The sequence below is a fragment of the Scatophagus argus genome, chromosome 13 (assembly GCF_020382885.2).
Source record: "Scatophagus argus isolate fScaArg1 chromosome 13, fScaArg1.pri, whole genome shotgun sequence".
Taxonomy (NCBI): domain Eukaryota; kingdom Metazoa; phylum Chordata; class Actinopteri; family Scatophagidae; genus Scatophagus; species Scatophagus argus.
In genome coordinates, this window is record NC_058505.1 from 12,690,725 (window position 1) to 12,715,737 (window position 25,013).

Genomic DNA, 25,013 nt, shown 5'->3' on the forward strand with positions numbered 1-25,013 from the left:
AACCGTGTAAAGACATACCACGTGATTCGCTCGAAACATTTTAATGAATGAGCTGATAAACTGACATGATAACTCATGTCGCTTGACTTTAAGGGCCAAGAGTTAAAGCGTTATTCCCATGCAGCGTCGGCAGGGAGCAGCAAGCGCTCCCCCGTCAGCCTGGTTCATGTGATACTGATCTGTCACAGTGGTTGACAGGGACTGGCAAACTGGTGCTCTTTTGGGATGGTTTTTCACTCGATGACATGTCTCTGTATCGGAACGCTGTCTGGTTTTTGAACGGAATCCACCAATATACAAGGTCAGTCAACACCACAGAGTCCTTATTTTGGAGCTTAGAAACTGCAGTCAAGGGGGCGTGAGGAGAATTGGGATTTGTTGTCTGTAAAATGTATTCCATGTCATTTGTATTTAGCCCAGAGACTGTTAAACAGAGGAATATCAACGGTCTGATCGCTGTATGGCACACATCACCACACAAACTGGCCTTTATGTACAATTAACAATAGATCCATTGACAGCTGATGTGTCTTGAGGATGACATGTGCATCACTGGAGCATAAGTGTGGACCAATATTGATTAATTGATCACAGGATTGTCCATCTTGTGACTCTGTCTCAGTCGTCACCTCATAACTGTGGGACACACATTGATTAGTGTGTTTTCTGTGTGCTTTTAGGAAGGGATATGAGGCGGCGTCTAAAGACTTTGAGGTTCAAGACCTGAACGTGTCTGTTGTGGGAAGATCTTTTATGATCACCGGGGCCAACAGTGGAATTGGCAGAGCAACAGCCATGGCTATAGCCAAGAAAGGTGAATGCCACGGAGGCAGGCCTATGTTCTCTGCTGCGGCCCTTATACTGATAGAAAATAAACTCTCATCTTTTTTATTCCCAGGTGGGACGGTCCACATGGTGTGCAGGAACAAAGATAAAGCAGAGGAAGCCAGAGCCGATGTCGTCAATCAGTCAGGGAATACGGTGAGCGTTGTTGGGGAAAATGAAGTCACAAATGTGTGAGCAAAAGAGTCTGACACACATCTGGTTATTCTAGGAGGTGTACATCCATATTGTGGACATGTCGGAGACATATAAAGTCTGGCAGTTTGCAGAGACCTTCAAGAAGCAGTATCCATCTTTAAATGTGCTGGTAGGTACTGTCTGTCTCCTTTCATTTTCGTCACGACTCAGCAGTTTATCTGAGTGCCATTTTCTCGTGACAGATAAACAATGCAGGGTGTATGGTGCACCGGAGAGAACTGAATGCTGAGGGACTGGAGAAGAACTTTGCCACCAACACGATGGGTGAGACCTCATTCTGATGGTCAGACAGTGCTGTGCTGCTGCTCGGATAAGAGTTTTAGTTCTGTGACTCCTTCTCTTTAGGGGTGTACATCCTCACTCAGAGCCTCATACCACTTCTACAAAAGAGCCGGGATCCCAGGGTGGTATGAAAACACACACACAAATGCGCACAAACACTGTGTTCATCTGCATCATGTGGACAGCATAATGCAGCTTCTGTCCACGCTGTAGTGGCTGTTGTCTAAGCACACTGTGCCTCTTTTCTCCTCGGCTGTTAGATCACTGTGTCCTCGGGAGGCATGCTGGTAGAGAAACTCCGAGTAGATGACTTGCAGTCAGAGAAGGGCCATTTTGATGGTGTTATGGTATATGCCCAGAACAAGGTAACCAAGGTTATAAACCAACAGTGTTAGAACAGAAATAGGTACATTTACTCAAGTGCTGTGCTGAAGTACAGTTTTGAGGAGCTTGAATTTTTCCATTTTATGATACCTTATACTTTTACTCTGCTATATTTCAGAGGCAAATATTGTACTTTTTTACTGTAGGTTATTAACACAAATTATAAATAAACAGATACATTTTGATATATTATCATGGTTAAAGATATTTAAAGTAATTAATTAAAGTAAGTAAATAGCCCATTATATTACAACCATCGTTAGCTGCAACATTAAGATGACTTACACATTAATGAATCACCAGTTTTAATCCAGTAATATAATATATAAAATTCTGCATTGTGATGCTAATGCTTAAGTAAGATATTGAATGCAGGATTTTATTTGTAGTATTACTGTTAGTACTTCTTAACATTTTCTGTCTCACTGGGTTTGGATTTGAATGGAGGAAAGAAACGACAGCAATCTGAAATACTTTTGTGGCAGTGGTGAATGCTGTGGAGAGAACCATGTGTTGTTTCTCCTCAGAGACAGCAGGTGGTGCTGACACAGCAGTGGGCCAAAGCCAACCCAGTCATTCACTTTTCTGTGATGCATCCCGGTTGGGTCGATACGCCAGGTACTGACTCATTATGCAGCTCAGTAATAGTGCCTGAAAACTATTGCTGCTGCTCCTATGCTTTCAAAAAAGCTTTTTTTAGTGACCAGAAAGTCTCACACATTTGTGAGATCTCACCTTTGCAGAGCAGTCATGTCCATCTAATGTGGTGACAACTCTCCTGATGGTGGTGCCATAGCTTAGCCAATGTTTAAAGGTTTAAAAAGTCACCAGACAGCAACTACAGTAGGGGCTGATATGAAGAGTTCACGGGTGTGATTATTCTGACCCTATGATTAGTTTTTCTTTGTCCAAAGCTGTAAAACTTTATATTCTTACAGAACTATTCCATTTGACTGGTTGAAAAATTTTGCCAAATTTGAGCCCATAAAACACAGAACAGTGAGGATACAACCCTAATGTAATCTGCCTTTACATCTAAATGAAAATTTACCTCACTTTTGAAAAGGCACCTTTCACTTTTATCTTTCACCGAACCTGCAGATTACTCCTGATCATTCTTAATCTGTCCAGAATGAAAACCTTTCTTCCTTTTAATTTGTAAAACATTAACCCAATACACAGCTACCACTCATCCTGACTGCCCCCCCCCCCCCACCCCAAATTTCCAGCTGTTTCTACATCAATGCCTCAGTTCCACCAGATGATGGGGGAGCGGCTGCGCAGTGTAGAGCAAGGAGCAGACACTGTTGTGTGGTTGGCCTTGTCTAGAGCTGCTGCCCGAACACGCAGTGGGCAGTTCTTCCAAGGTGAGATGTATGAAGTCTGACAGGTTCTTCCACTACACGTCTTCTTAGGTGAATTCGGTCCTCACCATCATCAGGCATCAGCTCTTCTGACAGACTGTTTTATGTTGCAGATCGCAGGCCTGTACCCACCCACCTGCCTCTGGCCTGGACTCACAGTTCTGCAGAAGACACCCGGAATTTCACGGCTCAGCTGGAGACACTGGCCGGATTAATTCAGACACAACCTAATGCGGAATTCAACGAACCCCCGGGTCCTTCCAAGCCTCAATTTGTCTGAGTTGGGATGTAAATGTTACACTGATTGACCCACTCATTGACCCATTAAATCATTAGTCAGATCAATTTCTGAGGCAGTTGGCGTATTTATCATGTTTAATCTTATTTGTCGAGTGCACCTCCTAATTCCGATCATTAACTTCGTGTAAGTGTTTTGCACAGTGGTCTGTTGTGCTTACATCTTAGATTATAACAGCAAATTAAAAGCCCGCTCTAATGGATGTAACGTGTGAAATCACTGTCATCTGTTCCCATACAAATTTGCTCAGTCCTCACAAAGAGTCAATTTGGCCTCAAAATACTGGACCTTTAGGAGACAATTCAGTTTAATTTTTGGACTCAGCACCTGGACGTATGTTTTCACTGACTGTAGCATGAAAATCAAAGTGAACAAAGCCAAATGTAGAAGAAAACTACTGAGCATCAATACTCAGTATTTTTTTTCTGTTTTGTAAGAATCCACATTTGGTGTTTTTAATAATTTTATTATTTTTATACAGTATTGAAACAAAAAAATAATGTGGTGCATTCACATTTTTCCCAAGGGATTCTTTGCAAGTTTGATCTCTACAAGGGTAAAACAGTGAAAAGCTTTAAGCTGGATTCATCCATGTTAAAACTCAAAAGGAATAGGAAGACTGGGCCTGATTTAAAAATCATCTACAAGTTTTGATGAATTTTTTTTCTGTGCCAACATTTTATTCCCCTCTTATGTGTGTTTACTGCAGTGGTATAAGGGATGATAGATTGGTTTTCCCAGCATTTGTCTTTAAAAGAAACTTCCGGTCCATGCGTAACAACAGTCCAAAGAAAACAAACAAATCCAATTGTCCGTGTCCAGTCTCTTCCTTCTCTTGTCCACAGTTCATCTTCTATGCAACGTAGGTGTACACTTTACGATCTTCTGGCGTCCTCGCCAAGTATTCTCTTTCTATTAGTCCTTCTATACGCTTTTTGATTACCACAGGGCTGGGAAGAAAACGTGCCCGGAGCTGCTGAGTCACCTGAAGACACAAAATGCAAAAAAATGGCACCTTTTCAATATTAAAGACAGCCAGTAAAATACATGTTTTAAGTTATGGTATTTCAAAGTGGAAAGAATAGAAAACTGCTGGGTTAAAAATGTTGTCCATTATCATATCAAGTGATTATCATGTGGGCTCCTTACCTCTGCCACCAGGACATTGTGCTGCATCTTCTTCCTCGACTTCATGATTCGGACAATGGCTGCCTCAATCTCATGTTTCCTGTCATCATCCACTTTCTGCCGCGTCTCTTTCCTTTCAGGGTCTGATTCTCCTTGTTTAGCAGCAACTAGGAAAGTAGGACACAAGAACAAGGTGAAAATCTTTCAAGGGACTGTTTTCTGTTAGCAGAAAGGAGGAGTGAAATGAAACCTTTTACATCAATACACTGTATATAAGGTATCAGTGGACAGAAGCTGGCTTGGAGGTGAGGTGAGAGCTCTCTGTAGTGACACAAACTTTACCCACCTGTCTGTATTTTGACTCTGTGCAGTTTGGAAGTAAACTGATCATTGACTGTAAACACGTGGCCGCTCTCAATCTCCTTGGACTTCGGCTCCTTGGTGAGAACTCTCTGTGTTGGCTTCCCACAAGCCAAGGATTGCAGCGCTCGCACTAACTCCCTCTCAGGAATATCAGTCTCCTGCTGGATCTCCTACAAAAAGTGCAATGAGGTTGCCGAAAAAGGGGGGTACATAAGGGATGCAACCAAGATGTACAGTAAGCAACGATAACCTCAACAAAGACAACATCATGTAATGGGACAGTGAGATTAACATATGCAGATAAAGAAACTTCAGTGTGTACCAACCTCAAAAGTGCACTTGTCTCTGTTATTAAAGAGCATGAGGATGGTCATCTGGAAGGTGGAGACCTGCAGTATGTGCTTCCGAGTGTTAGAGCCTGTCACCTGAGCACCTCCCACACCCACTTCTGAACCATCCTCCTGCAGATGAAGTTGAAGATAAGGTGAATTTATTGACGATGATCAATTTAATGTGGCTTTTAATAACAAAGCAGGAATTTTTAAAAAGGCTTTTTACGTCTACCTTTTTAATAGCCCCGTAGAAAGTTGCATTTAGGTCTGCCCCGCCCATATGGTGTTGCAGTGTCAGCTGTCTACCACTATGCTTTGCAAGGTAAAACCTGTAAAATTAAAAGCCAGTAACAAGTTCAGTAGGAACCACACAGAACAACATTCAGCCTCCCATATATATATATATATATATATATATATATATATATATATATATATATATATATATCTAGTAAAACATTTTGGTGAATTCAAAAGCATTACCTTCTAAAGACTTCAAAGGCGTGTCTAGGAGCAGGGGGGATAGTGCATTTAGGTGTTGCTGACTGTGTAGGCCAGTAGCCAGTAGTGAGGACTCTTACTATGAGGTCTACACCACTTAGAGATGCCTAAAAGAGAAGTATGAATTAGTATTTAACATCTTGACAGACTCCCATCCAAGCTAAGGTTCCTCCATAGACATATGGATGATGAACTGAACCTGGCTTTATGTCAAGCTTGTGCCTTGTTTAGAGTAATTAGTGTTTTATTTTTCTGAAAGAGAATCTGACTGTCTTACCGACGTGGTTTGTATGTGTTGCCTGAACTCATCCATTGTAGTGTTGGAGATGCTCATGTCTCTGAACATCCCTTCCAGTTTCGAGGTAAACTGACAGCCACATTCTGTCTGCGGTGGAGAAGGACAGAGAACAGTTGAAGCTGCTGACAGAGATTTAGACAGGGTGAAGAAAGGGCTACTATTACAACTGATATGGATATACATTTATATCCAAAACTTTCTCAATCTTTTACCTTGAGCTTAGATATCATGTTCTTCTCTGAGTCGTCCGACACGCTCTTGTTGCTGAGCAGTCTGCGGCCCAGATGCTGCTTGTAGTACCTTTCAAACACATCCTTCTCTTGCATAAATCTGAACAACACCATGGCCTTATCAAGGATCGACTCCACCTCCTGTTCTGTCAACTGGTCAAACAAGGCGAGGAGGAAAAACAACGACACAATGTAGGCTACAGGTCGTGAAAACATTCACACACAGAGCATAAAACGTGTTAAAATATTTGCTATACACAAAGAAAATTCAAAGAAGTAACTTACCCCTTTGACACCCTTCTTGAGCTTGTCATCAATAAAGAGTGACAGGTACTCTGGTGAGCGGGAATTGAGGTTAAGGAAATACTCAAAGTCGCCTGCTATGGTTTGCTTGAAGAGTCTGTCATTGTTGAAGGACTCAAGGAGGAAACGATCAAATCGTGACTTAAGATCTAGCAGGCCCTGCCAAAGAGGAAATTGCCAAGAGGCGAAATGAATCTACAACACTTTCTTTCTCATTTACAATTAAAGCAGAGCTCTCAAGATGTCCAAGTCTTGAGACATAAAACGTACCTGGATATAGTCAACAGGGTTCTTGCCCTCTCCCTCTTCTGACACCAGTGCCTTGCCTTGCTCCCTCAAGTAAGAGCTCATGCACTCGCACATTGTTTTCAGGCCATTTGGTACGCGGCTGAACAGCTTGTACATGCATGCCAGATCTGAGAGGGAGACGTGGTGGGAAACAGAAACAGTTGAGGGACTGAAAAAAGATAATGAATGCCTTGTTTGCAATGATTGATTTTAGTTAAAAATCATAGAACTGATCGAGTCAAAGCTTTTACCTTCCGTCTTGCCGTTTTTGAGCATATGGACGAGGCCAGAGTTCTCCATCTCCACAATGGTCTTCATGTGTTTAGAAATTAGCTCCCTTTCCACCACCTTGACGATGGGCTCCTCCGTAGATTTGTCCAGGCAGTGCATAACTCGCTCAATCTCTTCATTAATTCTGGCCTCTACCTTCTTAATGTAGACACTGGCACTGTTTTCCGCTAGGAACTTCTGGCTCTCCATCTGAAAGAGGGGACATTGTGTGTTGTTCAATTACAGAGCTTTCCAGCACTTTCAAAAATAGAGATGCACCATGAACCTACCACAGCCTTACCTGGAAAAATTCTGCTGACATATCTAAGAAAGGGCCCTCAAAGTCCTCCTCATATACAGACCTGCCATCCAGGCCAAGAATCATCAGCATCTGGCAGGCATTTCTGATGGCCCCTCTGCAATGCATGATTTAAAAAAAAAGTAATGCTTTTACATTTGCAATCATTAAAATGATCATATATTCATCTATAACATAAAAACAAGCAATAGATTTTTCTAATTTAACCAAACACGGGGCATCCAGTGATCCTTTTGATCAAGCAGTATTCCTGCATACCTGTCTACAACCTCGCCCTTCCTCTCCCGAGCAATCATGTCAAGTAATGTCTGCCGTAGGTGGTCTCGAATGCAGCCGTATCGCACCACCTGGTCCCTGAATATTATGAGGCCAAGGTTGTACACATTCTCCACGTTGTTTTGCTGAACATAGACCCGGTCCTGGGTGACCAGAGAGACGGGGTAAAAAAGAAATCAGATGCTGTATGCATGGAAAGTAGTACGGCCCAAACTGATTCAGTTACATTCATACATAAACATATGCATGGTGAGAGATTTAAGAAGCTTTAAAAGTGCAGGTAGAAAAATGTCATACAGTTTGTCAGAAAGATATTCATCCCACTTCCCTTGGACAAGTCACATGCTCAGGAGAGTATTTGTTGTGTTGAGTTTAAAAAAAAAAAAAAATACATCCACTATTACAAGTACTTTTTATAGGGGCTGGATTTGCCAGGAAAACTACTGTTCCTACTAGACAACAAAGTTCAAAGCTGTTTTTGTTTTACTCGTGTGTGTGTGGGTGTGAGTAAAAGAGCACTTTTAATCATGCTAATATCAATATTATGAGCTGAAGGGATTATGCGTTCTGATGCCTCTCCTTTTTTCTTAATTACAGTAATTGCATTTGCTAAATTAGATTAGGAGGTAAAATTGACTAAAAAATAGGGGGAAAACAAATACATGTGTGCTACAGGTAGCATTAAAATAGGTGACTAGTGTCTCAATGTACCAGTACCCCACCTCTCCTTGACAAATAAATAATGTCTCCAAGGCCTGAACAAAGGCAGTAGCTTCCACCAAGGTAAAACCTAGTGAGAAAGGCAAAGTCACACTTGGCGCATCTGTCTGGCTGTCTTGTAGAGGTCAAGAGACAGGTAACATCGACAGCAGGCTGTTCTCAGTGTACAGACATGGTGAGTCTGCCATAGATGAACAACAAAAAGCCAACTGCTGGGGTAAGGCCAGGACAGGAAAAAGGAGTGTGTAGAACAAAAGAACCCCAGGAGAGCTGTACAGCCTCTGTACTGACTGTGCCATTGTTTCGACTATGTTCGTGCCTATCTCATAGTTTTTCTCACACACAACCACACAAATACTTTGGACTTGCTTCTGGCTAAAATAAATCTACGAGTCCTGCCAGTTTTCCAACAAAACAAATAAATACAGAATCACAGGCTCATTGTAAGGCTCATAAATTAAACAGCACCTTACAATCAAACTCCACAATAAAACAAAGGTTGGCCAGGGTTTCGAAACAAAAGGCCATTTCTTCAAAAGCCCAAAATTACTCTTGAATAGGAAACAAGCATCATAATCCATTACCAGAGGCTACAGAACGCACAGGAAAAACATAAAATGTCTGAGGCCCGTACTATGAAACATGATTTGTGATTAACAAGGTATCTATCATGGTCAATCCTAGGTTTTCAAAGTTACAAAGGTGGTTAACATCTAACCTGCTCCAGAGGATGAGAACATGTTTGAGATAACTGATCAACCCATATAAAAGCACCACCCAATGACTAATTAATTCTTTGGAAAATTGTATTATTATTCACAGAAGAACCAGGAGCTCAGTGTGTGTGGATCCTGAGTTTTCAAATTTTTGTCCTGTTGGTTGCAGGCAATGTCAAAGATATTTCATTGTGTTTTTGTGTGCCATTATCATCATACAACAGAGACTGTCTAAAGCACTAAAGCCATGCACCTTTTTTACTGATAATAACCACCACTTTTTATTATGTTTTTGTTTATATCTTATTTGCTCAACAAATAAATTCACCAGAACACAAAAATGTAGTTATAGTCAGATCTATTCATGCCCTTATGATAGGCAGTGATATTGTAAACTGATTATTTATAACCCAGGGAAAAAACTGGGTTGGTTTTATTGAGTTGTTAACCACCTTAGCATGACCGTCTGGCACAACTGCAAGTGTTAGTGAAGCCAGATAATGGAAGGTATTGTGGTATGTTAATTTGTTTTGTAATATATGCCTCTAGTTGTTTCAAACAAACAAAAAAGAAAATAAGACCTACAAACTTTGTAGTAATTTATGTGCAACTTCAGAACAATTTTATTATACAAAAGGAGTACAATGAGAGTGAAATAGCACACCTACCATGTACATGAGGATGTCTCTGATCATAACCATGGCAGTTTGATGGTCATTCCAGGCTTGATTCAATGTTTGCAGAAAGTTATTATTTAGAGAGTTTAGGACATCTTCTCGTACCTGAAAATACAAATACATTGGGAAAACTGAGGTCACATTAAGATATTTATGTATATATTGTAACGGATAAACATAGAGTCATAAAGATGTGAAATGATATAAAGAGGAGAAGGGAATCAACAGCTTTGGGGCCTGTTGCTTCAAGAAACTAGGGATGGGCATGAGTACTCGGTTTGGATGTCAGTATTAGGCCAATGTGTTATTTCTTTTGGCAATGAGGTAACTGCTATCTTTGTATCTGCACAAATCCATAAACAGTAGCAAGAACAATAAATATGTACTAGATAATGTCCAATATACACTTGATCACATGTTACAAGCAGAATGACAACCAGACACAAGAATATGCTTTCATATAAAATAGAATTCTTCAATTCTGTTTGCGTTATTTATGATCTAGCCTTTTAATCTTGCTCTTAAAGTGCACCAGATGGATGCAGCATTTAACTCTAAAATGCACAAAATTTTCTTTTGGTTGGGAATGTCGCTGGAAGTCCCTAGCGAGTCAGAGGTACACCTACCAAAATCTCCCAAATTGCTGTGTAAAACAATGACTAATTATGTTAAATTAAACATTTTATAATTTCTTTTCTCAGCAGTGATAGGACAACAACAATAGTGTTCTGTTAGTAATTTTCAAACAAAAAGGTATACATTAGAGAGAAAAATGTTTTTTTTACTTTGTTGATGAGATGCTCTGTGACAACCTCTCTCAGGCCTGTGTAGAGCTTCTCCCCATGCTTGTGGAGCACCATGGTGTAGGCGTTCCTGTACAGCTCCTCAAAGCTTAACCCACTGTTGTTCTTCCTCTGGATCTCCTGGATGGCATTCTTTAGAAGGTCCCAGATGTTGTTCACATACTTCTCATCCATAGTCATCTAGGAGGAACACAAAGATGAAAGTATGCTTCCTTGTCCAGCATTTGTTATTTACACATTTTAGATGAATCCAAAAATGAATGAATGAGAAGGATTATTTTTTTGCAAAATAATTTATTAGGCCAACAATATCTAGAATACTAAAAAATATCAATATGCATAATACAGTTCCAACTGTGTCCTATAATATTAATGACCAATATTATTTCAGCTCTACAAAACTATATCTATGCAGATTTTGAAATAGCACAAGTTTCACTGATGACTTTCAACGAAGTGTAGCAAATGGCACATTTAAGTTTTGTTACTTGCAATTCTATCGCTGACACAGTCAGGTCATGCAAAGTTATTATTCTGTTGTGATTACTTTGTCTGCGGTCAAGTAACTTTGCATGGATATAAAAACATATTGATTGAGCATCTCCATGCAGCAGCAGTAGCACAGGAGCTTTTAGCTTTGGTTATCAGAAAGCCCTGATCAAATTTATTTTAAGGTTGTGCAGTCATACTGCATATCCACAACAACACATACATCTATCACTGATATAATCTATCACTACCAGCCACACATGGTATTCTTAAGGGTGTGATATTAATCCAAAAGAACATGCTTTTGTTTGTTGTAGATCAAAATAGACACACTTTACAATCCCTAAGACAACCCCATCTTGACCCCATCAATCAAGTAACTGACAGGTAACTTCTTCTGAGTGTCCATGATACAGAATTGAACAATGTAATTAAAGTCAGCAAACCATGATAGTCCTTGAGTGCTACATTTCTCCCATAGCATACCTACCAAAGCTGGTAAGCAAAGAGAAGGGAACAAAGAAGTGTTCCAAACCTTTCTACCACCTTTGATCTGTTCATCTTTCTAACTGAGAATAAAATGCTTGTAACCACACTTGATCTTCTGGTACAATCAATTTTAATTTGGGGGCAAAGGGTAAGCATGAAAGACCTAGAAGGAGTCACTTTCTGGATATCTCACCATATACTTAGACAGAGGTCTCATCCATTCCTGACCTATACATATTGTCTGTTACACATAAAAATCTACAGTTATGCAGGGGTGCAGGCATCAGCAGCAATACAAACTTTATTAAGTAGATCAGGTGTCTGCCAGATTCGACTAATTCAAATTTTGTCAGTTCCATTATAAATCTCAGTGTTTTGTCTGTCACTTAAGTTCATTAATTTATAAGAGCTGGCCTCATGTCACAAACAAAGCACTGGTATCTGACAAGTACTTTACAGATGCATGTAGGGAAAAGTAACTCCAGCTTGACAGCTAACCTGAGTTTTCAGATCACATGATGAGTATGTGGCAATAGATACAAAAGCTACAATATGATCAAATAACATTAATCCCTTAATTCAAGTTTCTTGATATATGGACTATGGTAACTACAGTATGAGTATCTGTATCAGTTATCAGACAGGCGATACAAAGTGGTGCAAAGTGATTTGGTTTAAGAACTCCTCTGTGCATGTATCAGTTGGAATTTTAAACAGCAGCCTATAATAAGCAGAGGTTATAGAGACTTCAAAATCACAAACTGATTAAGGATCCAGCGCTGCAGTCTTGCACTTACATGTACGATCAACATTAGGACATAAGGATTAACTATGCTCACTCAATCTCCTAACTGACTCAGTCCAGAAACCCACTCATGAACCTTGATATCCTACAAAGGAAAAAGCAGTACCAGTAGCAGGTAGATGTATTATTGTCAACAACATCAATCAACTTTACTCAAGTAATCTGAGAAATGTTTACTGTGGTCCCATGTTAGACTGAAGTTGCTTTAGCTCACAAGCTAAAATTACATGCTAATGTGTTGTCATCCATAACAATCTAGTGTTAAGCTAAATACATGGTACACCAACAGCCAAAGGAGCTTGCCGTTACCATAGTGTAATGATACTAGCTGACTAACTGCAGCTTAGCTGGCGTCAAGTCAGCTAACACCACAAAGGCCTGCTACTTAGCTCGCTACTATTTGCTAGTATGACACTAAGGAAGTTTTCTTACATATGTCTACATTAACTGCTAGCTTGTGTCAAATGACGATAGCATATTCAAACCGAGAATCTAGCTAACGTTAAATAAACTGAACTGTTGACACAGCCAATGTGCTTCGCGTGATTTGCCCAGCAAATAGCACTTTTGACAAGAAAATGCTATGTTTTTCTCGTCTGACCAGCTAGCTAGCAAGCAGCTGCTAGTAAAAAGACCTGTCATCCACGGTACTCGAATCTCATAGTTAGCGTCTCAGGGCTTAGTGAGCCGGTAAAGACTTACAGGAAAGGCTCGTATCCTCATCTTGGTATCCTTCTTGGTGCCGCCTTTGAGGTTGGACATGATTATTTAGAACGACTTTCGTTTCAAAGTTGACTTAAAGACTACATGAAAGGCAGTTGCTAGTTTGTATTCTACGCCAGAAAAGCGAAAGGGAACTCAGTGACCTCCCTTTTGGGAATTAGGTCGGCCTGAATGTGTGTTGTGTTGTTGTCACTCGCCCTCTTCTCAGTGGTTTTTAGCTAATGTTAGCTTGTATGCAGTGATGGCGGACGGTTGTACGCCACTGCGCAACGCAGAAATCTCGCGAGACTAAAGTCACTGCACTGACAGGCGCAATCCACAGGTTGATAAAACTCACTCATATCATAGCAGTTACATTAGCATATCAATTTTATTTAACATCCCAACAAAAACTGTAGCTGTTAACTGTAAAGTGAACTTTTAGCAAAATAAATGGTTTAACTCAGAAGGAACTGACAAGAACGTGGAGAGAACAGAGAAAATACTTTATTGGTGGCTGTGATATTTTTACTCTGCAACAGCGATAACGCTGGACAGGTCAGGCCGAGAAAGTATAACGTTGTATGAGCACTCTGTGGCAGTGTCAGATACAATGTAACACCATGGAGCTTTCATTTTGCTGTTTTCCAGTCCACCGCTCAGTTTTACAATTTTCCAACTGCAAATTCCGATGATTGACCAACGACTGGAAGACCGAATATCTTCTCACTGTCATGACGACGCTCTCTGAATAAAAGAAAGAAAAAAAGTATAACAACAAATAGGTGAGTCCATGGAACCGTACACACTAACATTTAAGGATATTAATTTCAAACCAAGTCTTTGGGACTAATAAGTAATGGGCTGTCACAATATTAAACCAAGATCCTACCACAAAAACCCCAAACTAATTATCACACACACAAATGGGCCAGTCAATCCATTTTCTTTGCTGCTTTTGCTGTGTTTTTTATCAATACATTATGCTAATAATAGCAAGTCTACCTCTGCATACTGCTGTCATGATGGGAACTGTTGCATTCTTTCTGAGATTAGCTCCAGCTCTCCTCCTCAGACTCATGTTCTCCAGCTCCAGCTTTCTGATTTCCGACCGCATCGCGCTGATCACCTGCAGAATCCTCTGTTTGCTGTCCATGGTGCCGACCACACACAATTCCAACCTGCCTGCACCTCTCTGAAAGGTATCAAACCCACCACCCGACCCCATCTGACCTGTAAGCACACAGTCTGTAACCTGCATGAAGACACGTACTGTCTCGTTTTTTATTCGAAGTTCATTTCAAAGCTCAACAAAGGACCTGTAAAGAAATAAGCAGCCAATCAAGAGCAGCAATCTAGTCTGTCACCAGCTTGGTCACATGATGGGGAGAGTGTTATTTTCTTCTTAGTGATCTGATGCCTACCACTTTCCTTCCTCCTGTTAAATATTCATCTAGTCTGTCAACATAAAGCAAGCAATAGGTACTTGGAAGAGGCGTAGCCTTTGGCCTGACAGTCTGTCATGGCATTAGGCTGAACTATTCATCCTGTAAACTCAAACATCTTCTCAAAACACACAAAAATGTACGTAGAAGTTATTTGCATTTGTCAAACATGTTTTTGTTTTCCTTATTATGTGAGGTGTATCAGATCTCTCACTTTCCACACTCCGATATCCTCATTGCTGGGGCTCACGACGACAGCCTTACTGCAGTCAAAAAAAATGTAAATACTGCACACACACACACACACACACACACCATTAAACTCACAACACAGTGAAAATAAGTGTGATGACTAGCCAGGTGTCTACTATGTCTGTACCTCTTAGTTAATTATGTTTATGTGTATGAGACTTTACATTAAGAACACCTATATGTTGCATGTGCAGTATTTAGAGATTGTGTGATCTGTTTGGTGCTGCTCTGCTGCTCTCTAGTGGCCCAGCGTCACGCTTAAAGAGTAACATAACGCTAAGCAGAAATGCATGATTTCACTGACCTCTTCAGGTTGAAACTGTCATGTTTCTAGCTAATACTGATGTTAATCACTAGCTCTGCTTTAGATTGCCTTGTCATGGACGCTGAGACGTAGAGACCAGCTGACATAAATGAAAATGTGAAACACTGCAAGATCAAGAATTGTTTAGAAGAATAATGTCAAGCAGGTGTTTCTCATTGTGAGAACAGAAAACCTCAGAGAGAAGAAATAAATGGAGAACGCTGATTAGTTGGCAGCCCTTAAATGTCCAGTTTAAAATTAGGATTTCAAATCTATTAGACCGTGAATCCAAGGGTGGGAGTTGCCATAGTCAGCGTTCAAATGCCACATCCCATGCACTGTCAACACATCAAAAACAAAATTAAACAGCTCTATATTAAAATTGAAACCAGTGCAGTACAGAAGTAGAGTAGAGTAAAGAAATGGAGCAAATGTGACAAATTCAGACCAGAAGGCTCTACTGTGTTAAGAGTGTGACTGTAATATGCCTCTCTGCAGAGTGCTGAGTTGATGATGTCTCCACCTGGAGGAGATTTAAAGACTCTACGGAGCTTAATCCATATCTTTTGTGAGTATTGCAATTTTGTGTTCAGATATGCACATTTTTAAAACTGGTGTTGTTTATTAACATAAACCAGAACCAGAACGTTTCAGCGTGTAGGCAACATGTGTGCTGGTGCCGCTTATGATGGAGTTGTATACTTATTTACCACTAAGTGAATGTTTAAAGTGCTTAATGTCTGACGGGTTAGGGCATTGTGCACAGCGGCCACAGTAGAAAAATCCCTGAGGTTGATTAGACAGCCTAGAGGTCAGAGTGGTTGTTTTCTGTTTTTGACCTTGTCCACCTTCAGACATTACTGATTAATCTACCTCTTACTATTCTAGATTACTCAGTTGTTTGGTTTGGTATTTTTAATGCACCCTGTGATACAGTCAAACATATCACCAGTTGATGTTTCTGATGGTCATTGTTGGTGTTTTCAACTTTACTTCACTGGATTTGTGTCTATTATGACCAAAGCTTGGTGTACAGCTAACACTTGTGGAGATGACTGTGGGACTGAACTGCCAGTAGACATGTCAGAAACCATGTGAGAGGTTTAGAGGGGGAAAAACAGCTTTTAACATCACATAGACATGGGAAATGTGATCTCTGACTACAATCCGCTCTTTGTGAGATATGAGAAGCCGAAAAGCTTTCAAACAACTGGTCCAATCTCTAACAATATGTTGTATTTTGAATGCTTGTCATATTATCCATTGTGTAAAATTTTCATCTTAATAGTAACTTGTAACTCAAGCTGCCACATAAATGTAGTACAGTCTAAATGCAGTGTTTTGGAATTATACAGCAACATGAAATGGGAATAGATAAAGCACAAGTACGTCAAAATTGTACTTAAATACAGTACTTGAGTAAATGTACTTGTTTACTTTCCACCACAGCCCCTCTGTTGCATGCAGCACCTTAAATGCCACACATTATGCATGATGCTGCCTATGCCTGTAGTATTTGTCCACTCAGTCTTCATATTTCTCTCTTCCTCTTGAAAGTCCTGTCCTTTGGGAATACTGAGGAGGTGAAGACTGACTACCCATTGTGATGTTTGTTTTCAGCGAAGGTGTGCAAACTGCACACATATCAGATGATAAAAGGCTGTGCATTGCATTTTTTTTCAGGTTACATCCTTTCTAATATTGACAACAATGGTGTCATGTGAACTGTGGTTTTGACAGGAAGTGCTGCAACTACAAATATGTAGCAATATGTGTGTTCAGAAGTCATGTTGGTGTTATTGTGGAGGGTGAGCTCTGTGTTGACCTGCCACTCAAAGTCAGCCTGTCAGTTGTACTGCATCTAATTGAACAAATTTCATATCATGTGCAAATTAGAGATTAGTTCATGCAACACACCTCATATTTGGTGATGTGCGAACTCTTTATTGGCTTGTCTGATGATTTTGCTCGGCAACACTGCAGACAGACCTCTGTGATGCACATTTGAGCAGCAGAGAGTAGCATAATATCAGGTTCGCTTGTTGGGTGGTTTGACATGAAAGTACGTACTCTAAGTTCCACCCATTCCACAGTGTAGTGTGTAAGCTGTTTGTCTGCTGATAACAACCCCCTCAGCTGCTGAGAGATAAAGTCCACATGCTGCATAGAGACAGCTAACACGACATGCTGACAGCCTACGTGACAGAAATGCATTGTGACTGTGGAAATGAGGACCCGGCTGAATGAAAGATGTTTGTGTAAAGTGATGTTCAATTTGATGACTGGCAACCACAAAATCAGCCCTCTCAGTAAGAGAAGCATTAATAAAAATAAATGTAACATTTACTGTTGTTTGCCACATGTCATAATACAGATCCCCAGCAGGTGGCATGTGATGTGGTGCAAGCTTAACAAAATTAGGCCTGATGTAGTCGAGCTTCACTCCATGTGCAAGCACATGACATCGTCCAGCAGCAGGATAGACCCAAAGGATAACTGTGTAGAGCAGAAAGCAGAGGTAATTGATTTTTTGCAAGTGATTACAGAAGCAGAATTTAATACGCTGCTTTTGATTTCAGCCCTTTTCATCCCTGCTGCTTGCTTTGTAACCATGACACCAAAGGCTCAGGACAGATGCGGCTCCCCTCAGAATCCCGCACTCATCATTTTAGCCAAGTTGCTGTTGACCCGGCGCCAACACCACAAAACAGGACAAGTAATTTAATTTGCCACTGCTGCCGACCTTGAAGAAAGGAATGTAGGCTACCAGAATCCCAATTGGGAGGCTTGAAGAAAACGTCCTGGGAGCTGAGAGAGGGGTCACGCTGTTTTGCCTGTAGCATCACACACAGTCTCCTCACCTCAACAGGAATACTTTTGTCCTTCAGGTTTGCATAAAGAGCTGAAGAGATGTGTCTGTTCTTATTCTGAAGGAATTAGGGCACTATGACAGATAATGTGATCATGTCACCAATCAATTATTTAAAATTGCCAGCTGTAATTATAGAATATTCTGTGAATAGTGTTATACCCATATAACATTCTAATAATACAATTAGAAAAAATCTTAAACTCAAAGACAAGGTTAAGCTCAGTTAGTTCAAGGTCAGTTCTGTGCTCTATGTCTGGTCCTTTTCATGGCGTAAAATCTGAAAAATGGAAAGTATGCAGTGCTTTTGCTTTCCCAAAAATGTTCCCCTTCTGAAAGTAGGAAAGACTGCAGTTGTTATCAGGGAGTTAACTCCATCATGGCAACAAATAATCTGACTGACTAGAAGCAAAAGGCCAATACTGACTTAATGCCAGTCAAGATGTGCACCTACGTAAGCTTTATATGTCACAAACAGGAATAAGATTATGACTCACTGGATATGTCACACTAAAGTCTCAAAAGTGTCACCTCCTCACTAGAGAAGCGTTAAATAGAACAAATAGCATAGGAGCACAGAGGATAAATCAGGTCACATCTGCTTTTATTATGTGATACATGCCAAGGATGTCTTACGGTACTTCTATCAGGCACGTTTACATATCTCAAGAGATATGTGACAAGATGTGATATTTTGATGCATTGACATTTCTGCTGTATTAGATCACACACATTGAAAACTGAGCATGTTTAGAAAAAGCCTTGCAGCAAGATAAAAATGATCTTTCACAATCAACTGATTATGTGTCCATTTTGTCTTTGTGACCTGTCACCACAATGACAATTATGATATTACATTAAGAGGATAGATAAATTCTCAAATCCCTTGAGTAAAACAAGTGCTCTGTTGCTTTGTATCGCGTTAGCAATGTCTTATGTGCAGACACATTCCCAATCCTATCTCTCATCACCCAGAGGGAACAAATGCACCAATGTCCTCCACCAGCCATGTGATGTGATCTGATCTTAATTGCGGCCATAACTTGTTGCTCCATCGAGGTGACACCTTAAATCACCCTGGTGAAAATATCTTGGCTCAGAATTCAATATTGGTTGTAAAATCTAAATATAAGCCCCCAGAGACTAAGCTGTTTCACAGAGTGCTGTGGTGGCTGTCTGGTAAAAACACACACGGGGTAATAAGGCTTGAAAGTGGAGCCATTGCCGCTTACAAGAGATCTTCTACTATGTAGATTATTAGTGTAATATTTGTGAAGTGTTGTAATAACTTTAAAGAAGCTGGTTGAAAGGACATTTTGAATCCTGTGCCTTCGAGCATGCCAGTGTTTCAAATAGAGACCTGTAGGTTTTCCAGCCACTCGGCACCCTCTTTAATGACATAGCTCATAGCCACAGTCCCATCCAAGAGCCTTCATTATGACTCAGTAATCATAGGCTACATTTGTTTTGCTTTTCCTCTCTTCTCTCTCTATCTCTCTCTCTTGCTCTGTCTTTTTGTAAACCTATAGGCCTCTGTCTCTCTTCCCCCTCTTCTGTTTGTACTCCTCTGAGCAAGACGAATCCAGTCGTGAGCGAGAGCCGCTACTGGAGAAAGTGTTTGTTGACTTTTCGGCGCAGACTGGTGCTCTGTAGGGGAGCAGTCTGTTATTTATGGCTGAGGCTGATGTGATTGGCTGAAGAGAGATATAATTATGTCTGGCACTCAGCTTAGCTAGTTTTAGAATTACAATAGGTGCCATGTTGAGTTCACTGGTTGCTGTGTTACTGAGTGGAAGCTCATATACTGTATATTGTACTGTTTCTGATATAGACGTATGTCTGGTTGAGTTGAACCGTTTTTCTGTACTTACCCTCAGCCTAATGAGGCGTTACATTAGAATTGCTTTAGGACTGTCCATATGGGTATCTAACTATTGTTTCAAAACAGACTTGAAAAAATTTGGACCTATCCTTTAATATATTGCTATCGCATGAATGATGTTTGTTTCTTTAACCCAAAGGGTGCATTACAGGCTATAATAACAGGTGAACCATATAACTTGCAGTGTACAGTGGCTATAATTTATCACATCTCAAATATGTTCATCATCCTTCAAATACCGTCACATTTTCAATACATTTAGCAGTATAATATCAAATTTTATGAACTTGATATTTGACTGTTCCTCAGTCCCACCATATTCGATATATAAAAACAAAAATGAAGCAGCACGCACTTGAGTATTTAGCAGAAAAGTTGGATGACTGACAGAGAGCTAAACATGATTTAGAACGACTCAATAGGGTTCCTGATTGGTTGTTTATTATTCATTTCTGTAACACTGGACAACTGGCTGTACTGGCAAGACAGGGCTTAAACACCGGCAGATGACTGTAATTTACTGTATTTATTGATGCCAGTTGTTACTTAATAGCCTCTAGTTATAAAGTTCCTTATGTAATTGCATGCTATTGTGATGACAGTCGCTGAGCTCATCGTTCACATAAACGATGTTAGATGATGGAGGGATTTTCCAAGGAGCTGTGAAGATTTCCTTTGAGCTGCACTATATATGGAGGTGAGAAGTCTGGAGTCAGACATGTAACAGGCAGGATAAACAACTCTCAGCAACCATCTTAGTACCTGGTGAAGGGGTTGACTTACAGCCAAACACTTAGTAAAAGGTAAAAGTTTCTTTAAAAATAAGGAGGGGAGTTTAATTGAATTAATAGTTACCCATGACACAATAGGCATGACTAATTCTTTTTTATAAAAACAGTTACTGATGGAAATTACCCTAGTAGCCTTTAGTTCCTCATTATGCAGGGGGGGTCAGAGAGGGACCTTGAATACACTAATGGGATTATGTCGGTTTGAATCTTTATTCCACACACTTGCAGCAAAAAGGGCAGCCATGTATGTGTGTGCTCCCCATAGGAGGGTGGTGGGGGTGGTGGTGAAGATGAGACTTCATCTCCCCACCACTGATAATCCTATTGTGTGTTCCATACCATGGCTTATGTGATCACTGTCTCCAATAATACACATGTAGTCATATCACAAGAAGAAAACAGAAGGATGGGGCGGCAGTAGAGGCTCAATGAGTAATCCTCATCTAATCCATTTATTTTAAATACATGAACCGCCATGGTTAATAAATAGTGACGTTTCTATCATTTTCACGAGTGCCGCCGCCTTGCCGAGTCTCTTTTTGCTTTTCAGTCGTTGAAGAAAATGCACCACCTCTCATTTTGCTTTTTGTTTTTTTTAATTACATGTCAGGATAGCTTCATCAGTTTATGAGATATATCAAATTTCATAAATGTATCTCTTTCTCTTTCTCTCTCAGTCACATGAAAATCAGTAAGATTACATGACACAGTGTCAGCGCCTGGCTCAGTGGATAGTCTAAGTGTAGACCCTCTCATATGTCATCTTTTGAACACCTGGTGTGATTTTAAGGCAAGTTGTTGTGACAGTGGGCAATGTGTCGCAATCATTTACCCAGGACCCAGCTGTACATGCATCTAATGAAAGTGGCGTCAGGATAGGATGTTGAAAGTGTCCAATCTGGCCATTCAATACACTCACGGTGGGAGTGATTTCAATATTATCAAAATTTTCATAGTTCCTGCGGTGAAGGGGTATGACCTTTAGACCTACATAGTAATTGAAATGCCACCTCCACATAACAAATTCTGTTATTTCATCACCTCTCTCTTTCTCTCTCTCTTTCCATTTTCTTAGTGTTGATAGCAATGCAGTAGTGCCACTTGCAGACTGCAGTGTCCAGAGAGCCCTAAAAAGGGAAGGAGTCTCACTCTGATTCCTGGCAGCTTGTAGAGCAGTGGAGGCTAAATTAGGCCTGGTTTCATTGACTTCCAATCCCTCGAGTCCCAACAACCCTGCAGCCCAGAAGAGGGGAGGCCGTGTGGCACTTCGGGCCTCTGATGCTTCCTCAGAGCTTCTTCACGGCCTGGGTAAGTTGAAGTGTCAGATGGGGAGATGATATGTCTGGAAAGCTTGAGATGAGAGGTTGCTTTGCTTGGTAATAATATGATCAAATTATTAAAAGAAACATGAATAGCATTAAATGTTTAACATTTTAACATCAATAAATCCTTATCAGTGGAAGCATAATTACTGTAAATATAACATAATGTGCTCTGTTGGTTTTTGCAAAATAAAATAAAAATAACAGAACTATAGAGATATGGCCTTGATTTTTCCTTTTTTCTTTTTGTTGTGACACCTTCTTATTGGGACTGTTTTGCTTTATGGTACAAAAAATCATTTTAGTGTCAGACAAGAAAAGATTTGTTAAACTTGAAACATCAGCTGATCAGCTTATTCCCTTTCTTACTCCACCCTCAGCTTGGTGTTAGGTCAATACAACCATATAGGCTTATGTGCATAGTTATTCTGTAGTGCAGATGTACTATTTGATACATTTGACTACAGTTTGGCACATAAAAATAACTAAAATACCAGAAATAAGGTGTCTGAAATTGGAAGATCTCATCACCCTGGTTTACTTTGAAAACCTTTTCTTATCCTGTGTCTAGGTAGTAGTTGCTTCAAGTATAGAGTGCAATAACTTAACTATGAACTGTTATGTTTGCAAAATGGAACAAACATGTAGAATTTATGGTTTCATATTTGAAAAAGCACTTTCATTGGCAGGAGGAAGAGGCTGCAACTTGCTCTGACCTTTTTTTATTTATGCTAAACATTCCAAGATTTCCTAATGAATTTAATGATGATATGTGAACTGATTAAGTGCTTTAACCATCATGTGGTATGTTTCGCATAACACACAATCTGCTCACTGTGTTTTTTTTTCTGCTGATAAAATGCTTGTCTGCCTCCCTCTCTCCTCTGCTGTTTCCCCTTTGCTGTGCTGTCCGGTGTGATTGACCATGTCTCTTTCTCTGTGCTGGCAGTTGCAGACAGGTGCTGAGTGCTGCTGAGTGTTGCTGTGTGTGTGGGCTCTGGGGGCCTGGTTCAACATTCCAGCGATAGTTTGATAGACACAGTCCTTGGAGGGGAGGAAGAGGAGGAGGCTTATGCCTGCACCAACCTCACAGAAGACCTGACCGGGGGGGGGTAAGTGCAATGCTATGATGACGTACCTGCCATGAGAGGATTGTAATAACATAGTGCAAGTCGCCTTTCTTTTATAAAAACCCTCAACAGCAGCCTCCACAACACACCACTTCCTGATTTAAAAAGCAGTTTCACTGCTTATCTCTCAGGCTGCAAACTGGTTTAATGTCACAGGCACTTCCCTTTTTCACTCACAGGCTGCTAGCAAGTGTGCATGTGTGTATGTGCATATACATTATACACAAGGAGTGCATACACTGTTGTGAAAATGGAGGGAAAGAGGAAGTTATAAAAAAAAAAGGATGGGAAGCAGAGAGAGGCGGGGAAAATAATAAGGTGACCATATTTGGCATCAGTAGATAATGCAAGCAGAAGATGCAAATTAGATAAAAGTGTGGTTGTCATGGAGACTTGATGTTGCGCAGTGATGGTTCGCTATAAACCTGACCACATTTGTGGTATGGCCGTTGCCAAGCAGAAGGTGCTATTGTGAGAGTGAGAGAGAGAAGAGAGTCAGAGAAGGAGAGGAAGAGAGAAATGAAGATGTTAGTTCATCCCACAATGCATTGCGTCAGCGTGACCTGTGTAGAAGAGGCTTCGTCTGTCCCAGTGGCACGTCAGCGATAGACAGACACGCAGGTAAGCTCACTGGCTGTAAAATCACAGTAGGATTAAGCTCGGTCAACAGCTTTAAACGATCTTTGGAATGATTAAGCCTTTGCCATTGGTTTGTTTCAGACGATTTTATGATTTTATAATTGGTGGTGATTCTTTTCAACAAGATAAAGTTTCTCTGATACTTTGCAAAAACTTAACGTTTCTTAGCTGTAAGAAGGGCAGCAGTGTTTGCAGTGTTATGCTCTCATACAGGTTTGTGTAATTTTTCCGGGTACTGTGAGCGTGTTAATAGAAGGTTTGGGTTGTAAGGAGAGTTTGTTTAATATGTGTATTTGCATTCAAGTACAAAAATAAATGAAAGCTGTAGTGAGAGCAAAGGGTGTTTCCATTTGGTTTCGTTTTATCTCCAAGATAAGCTTCAAGCTTGAATGGCGCGTATACACACTCACAAACATGAGCACACACAATGGTGTCACATAGGGACAAGAGAGTGTGGTATTTCCTCTCTCAATATTTCAAACCTGACAGCATGAATTGCACCTGCTTCCCCTTACTGCTTCAAAATGGAAAGAAGTCAAAGAACTTAAGACCACAAAATATGCAGCGGGGAAACATGACTGCAAATTTGTGCCAGAAAAGGAGTATTTGGATAGACATTCACAGCTTTCATGTACATTTTAGTAACATGTAGCATATTTATAAAATCTTTGATTGGAGAAGTACTTCACTTATTCCAAAGTAAATTGTAACAGAGAAGTTGTTATCGATGAAGGTATGAAGGTGAAAGTAGCTCAAAGCAATATTTTGCTTTCTCATTCTGCAGCTTTTAAAATAAGGAATAGTGAAACAGTTGACGTTGAACGCAAATCCCTGCTTTAGGCCTTTCTGCAAGACTGTATAATGTTGCAGTTGTTGCTGTGATGGCCTGTAATGGGAGTGCACTGTGTATTTGCGGCCTTAGTGATAGATGAGCCGTCAGAGTTTGGCACACTAAAGCTCTGGGACATTTCCTCAGTGGAGCGAGAGTTCACATCATCCAGCCAGTGTCATTTACAGAGGGCTGGGAAATAGCAGAGCGCTGAGATGATATGGAAGCTTAAGGTGGAAAGTTGCGTTCATGAGGGAGGAGGGAGAGAACAGGGTGGACAAAGGTGAAAGGTCAGAATTTGATGGGCATGGGGGTCACCTGTGCTAAACTGCGTTGGCTTAAGGTTAATGTGATGAATGAGTTTCTGGCATGTTCTGCACGTCCTTCTTGTAAAGCTACCTTTATTTTAACTCTGCTCTTCAGCAATTTAGTATTACAATGTCATATATTTGTAAGACTCGCAAACGCTCCC

At 40.4% G+C, this 25,013-nt stretch overlaps 3 protein-coding genes and 2 long non-coding RNA genes across 10 annotated transcripts in view; 3 read left to right on the forward strand and 2 right to left on the reverse strand.

The window, feature by feature from the left end:
• Positions 1 to 4: 4 nt before the first annotated feature.
• On the forward strand, positions 5 to 3,576 carry LOC124069225 (dehydrogenase/reductase SDR family member 12-like). 2 transcript variants are annotated; one of them, XR_006845030.1, is made up of 10 exons: positions 5 to 301; positions 681 to 814; positions 899 to 981; positions 1,055 to 1,150; positions 1,224 to 1,305; positions 1,387 to 1,448; positions 1,584 to 1,688; positions 2,235 to 2,325; positions 2,890 to 3,074; positions 3,185 to 3,326. XR_006845030.1 is itself a non-coding variant. In XM_046408149.1 (10 exons), exons 1-10 carry the CDS (start codon positions 246 to 248, stop codon positions 3,349 to 3,351), a joined length of 1,014 nt encoding a protein of 337 aa, XP_046264105.1. In that variant the 5' UTR covers positions 13 to 245; the 3' UTR covers positions 3,352 to 3,576. The 2 variants fall into 2 exon arrangements, 1 of the variants encoding a protein (XP_046264105.1); XM_046408149.1 differs by having other exon boundaries at positions 13 to 301; positions 2,937 to 3,074; positions 3,185 to 3,576.
• A 243-nt stretch (positions 3,577 to 3,819) lies between these two features.
• On the reverse strand, positions 3,820 to 13,321 carry LOC124069221 (cullin-3-like). Its single transcript, XM_046408117.1, has 16 exons — positions 13,079 to 13,321; positions 10,576 to 10,773; positions 9,782 to 9,895; positions 7,660 to 7,820; positions 7,384 to 7,498; positions 7,064 to 7,292; positions 6,795 to 6,940; positions 6,507 to 6,683; positions 6,204 to 6,374; positions 5,971 to 6,078; positions 5,676 to 5,800; positions 5,425 to 5,521; positions 5,187 to 5,321; positions 4,844 to 5,030; positions 4,519 to 4,664; positions 3,820 to 4,354 (listed from the first exon to the last, which is right to left on the reverse strand). Exons 1-16 carry the CDS (start codon positions 13,136 to 13,138, stop codon positions 4,223 to 4,225), a joined length of 2,301 nt encoding a protein of 766 aa, XP_046264073.1. The 5' UTR covers positions 13,139 to 13,321; the 3' UTR covers positions 3,820 to 4,222.
• Positions 13,322 to 13,718: 397 nt separating this feature from the next.
• On the reverse strand, positions 13,719 to 14,224 carry LOC124069230. Its single transcript, XR_006845031.1, has 2 exons — positions 14,084 to 14,224; positions 13,719 to 13,825 (listed from the first exon to the last, which is right to left on the reverse strand). It is a non-coding gene; the product is annotated as an uncharacterized LOC124069230 (long non-coding RNA).
• On the forward strand, positions 13,731 to 23,054 carry LOC124069231. Of its 5 annotated transcripts, none has more exons than XR_006845032.1 (7): positions 13,731 to 13,863; positions 14,154 to 14,280; positions 14,720 to 14,803; positions 15,578 to 15,647; positions 17,659 to 17,967; positions 21,706 to 21,929; positions 22,893 to 23,054. It is a non-coding gene; the product is annotated as an uncharacterized LOC124069231 (long non-coding RNA). The 5 variants fall into 5 exon arrangements; XR_006845035.1 differs by lacking the exon at positions 22,893 to 23,054 and adding an exon at positions 22,633 to 22,873; XR_006845033.1 differs by lacking the exon at positions 17,659 to 17,967.
• Positions 23,055 to 23,572: 518 nt separating this feature from the next.
• Positions 23,573 to 25,013, forward strand: part of LOC124069224 (muscleblind-like protein 1) — a 40,185-nt gene continuing 38,744 nt past the window's right edge. Inside the window, exon 1 of the mRNA XM_046408122.1 lies at positions 23,573 to 23,694. The gene's annotated coding sequence lies outside the window, so the exon portion shown is untranslated. The remainder of the gene's footprint in view (positions 23,695 to 25,013) is intronic.

Bases quoted from the DNA above. Each gene is read 5' to 3' on its own strand.
- LOC124069221 (XM_046408117.1), bottom strand. From the start codon at position 13,138: ATGTCCAACCTCAAAGGCGGCACCAAGAAGGATACCAAGATGAGGATA. The intron at 7,499-7,659 runs GTATGCAGGAAT...CATGCATTGCAG, and splicing joins AAGGGCGAGGTTGTAGACAG to AGGGGCCATCAGAAATGCCT. The intron at 5,801-5,970 runs GTAAGACAGTCA...CTTCTCTTTTAG, and splicing joins AACACATACAAACCACGTCG to GCATCTCTAAGTGGTGTAGA.
- LOC124069225 (XM_046408149.1), top strand. From the start codon at position 246: ATGTCTCTGTATCGGAACGCTGTCTGGTTTTTGAACGGAATCCACCAA. The intron at 815-898 runs GTGAATGCCACG...TTTTATTCCCAG, and splicing joins CATGGCTATAGCCAAGAAAG to GTGGGACGGTCCACATGGTG. The intron at 1,306-1,386 runs GTGAGACCTCAT...CCTTCTCTTTAG, and splicing joins CTTTGCCACCAACACGATGG to GGGTGTACATCCTCACTCAG.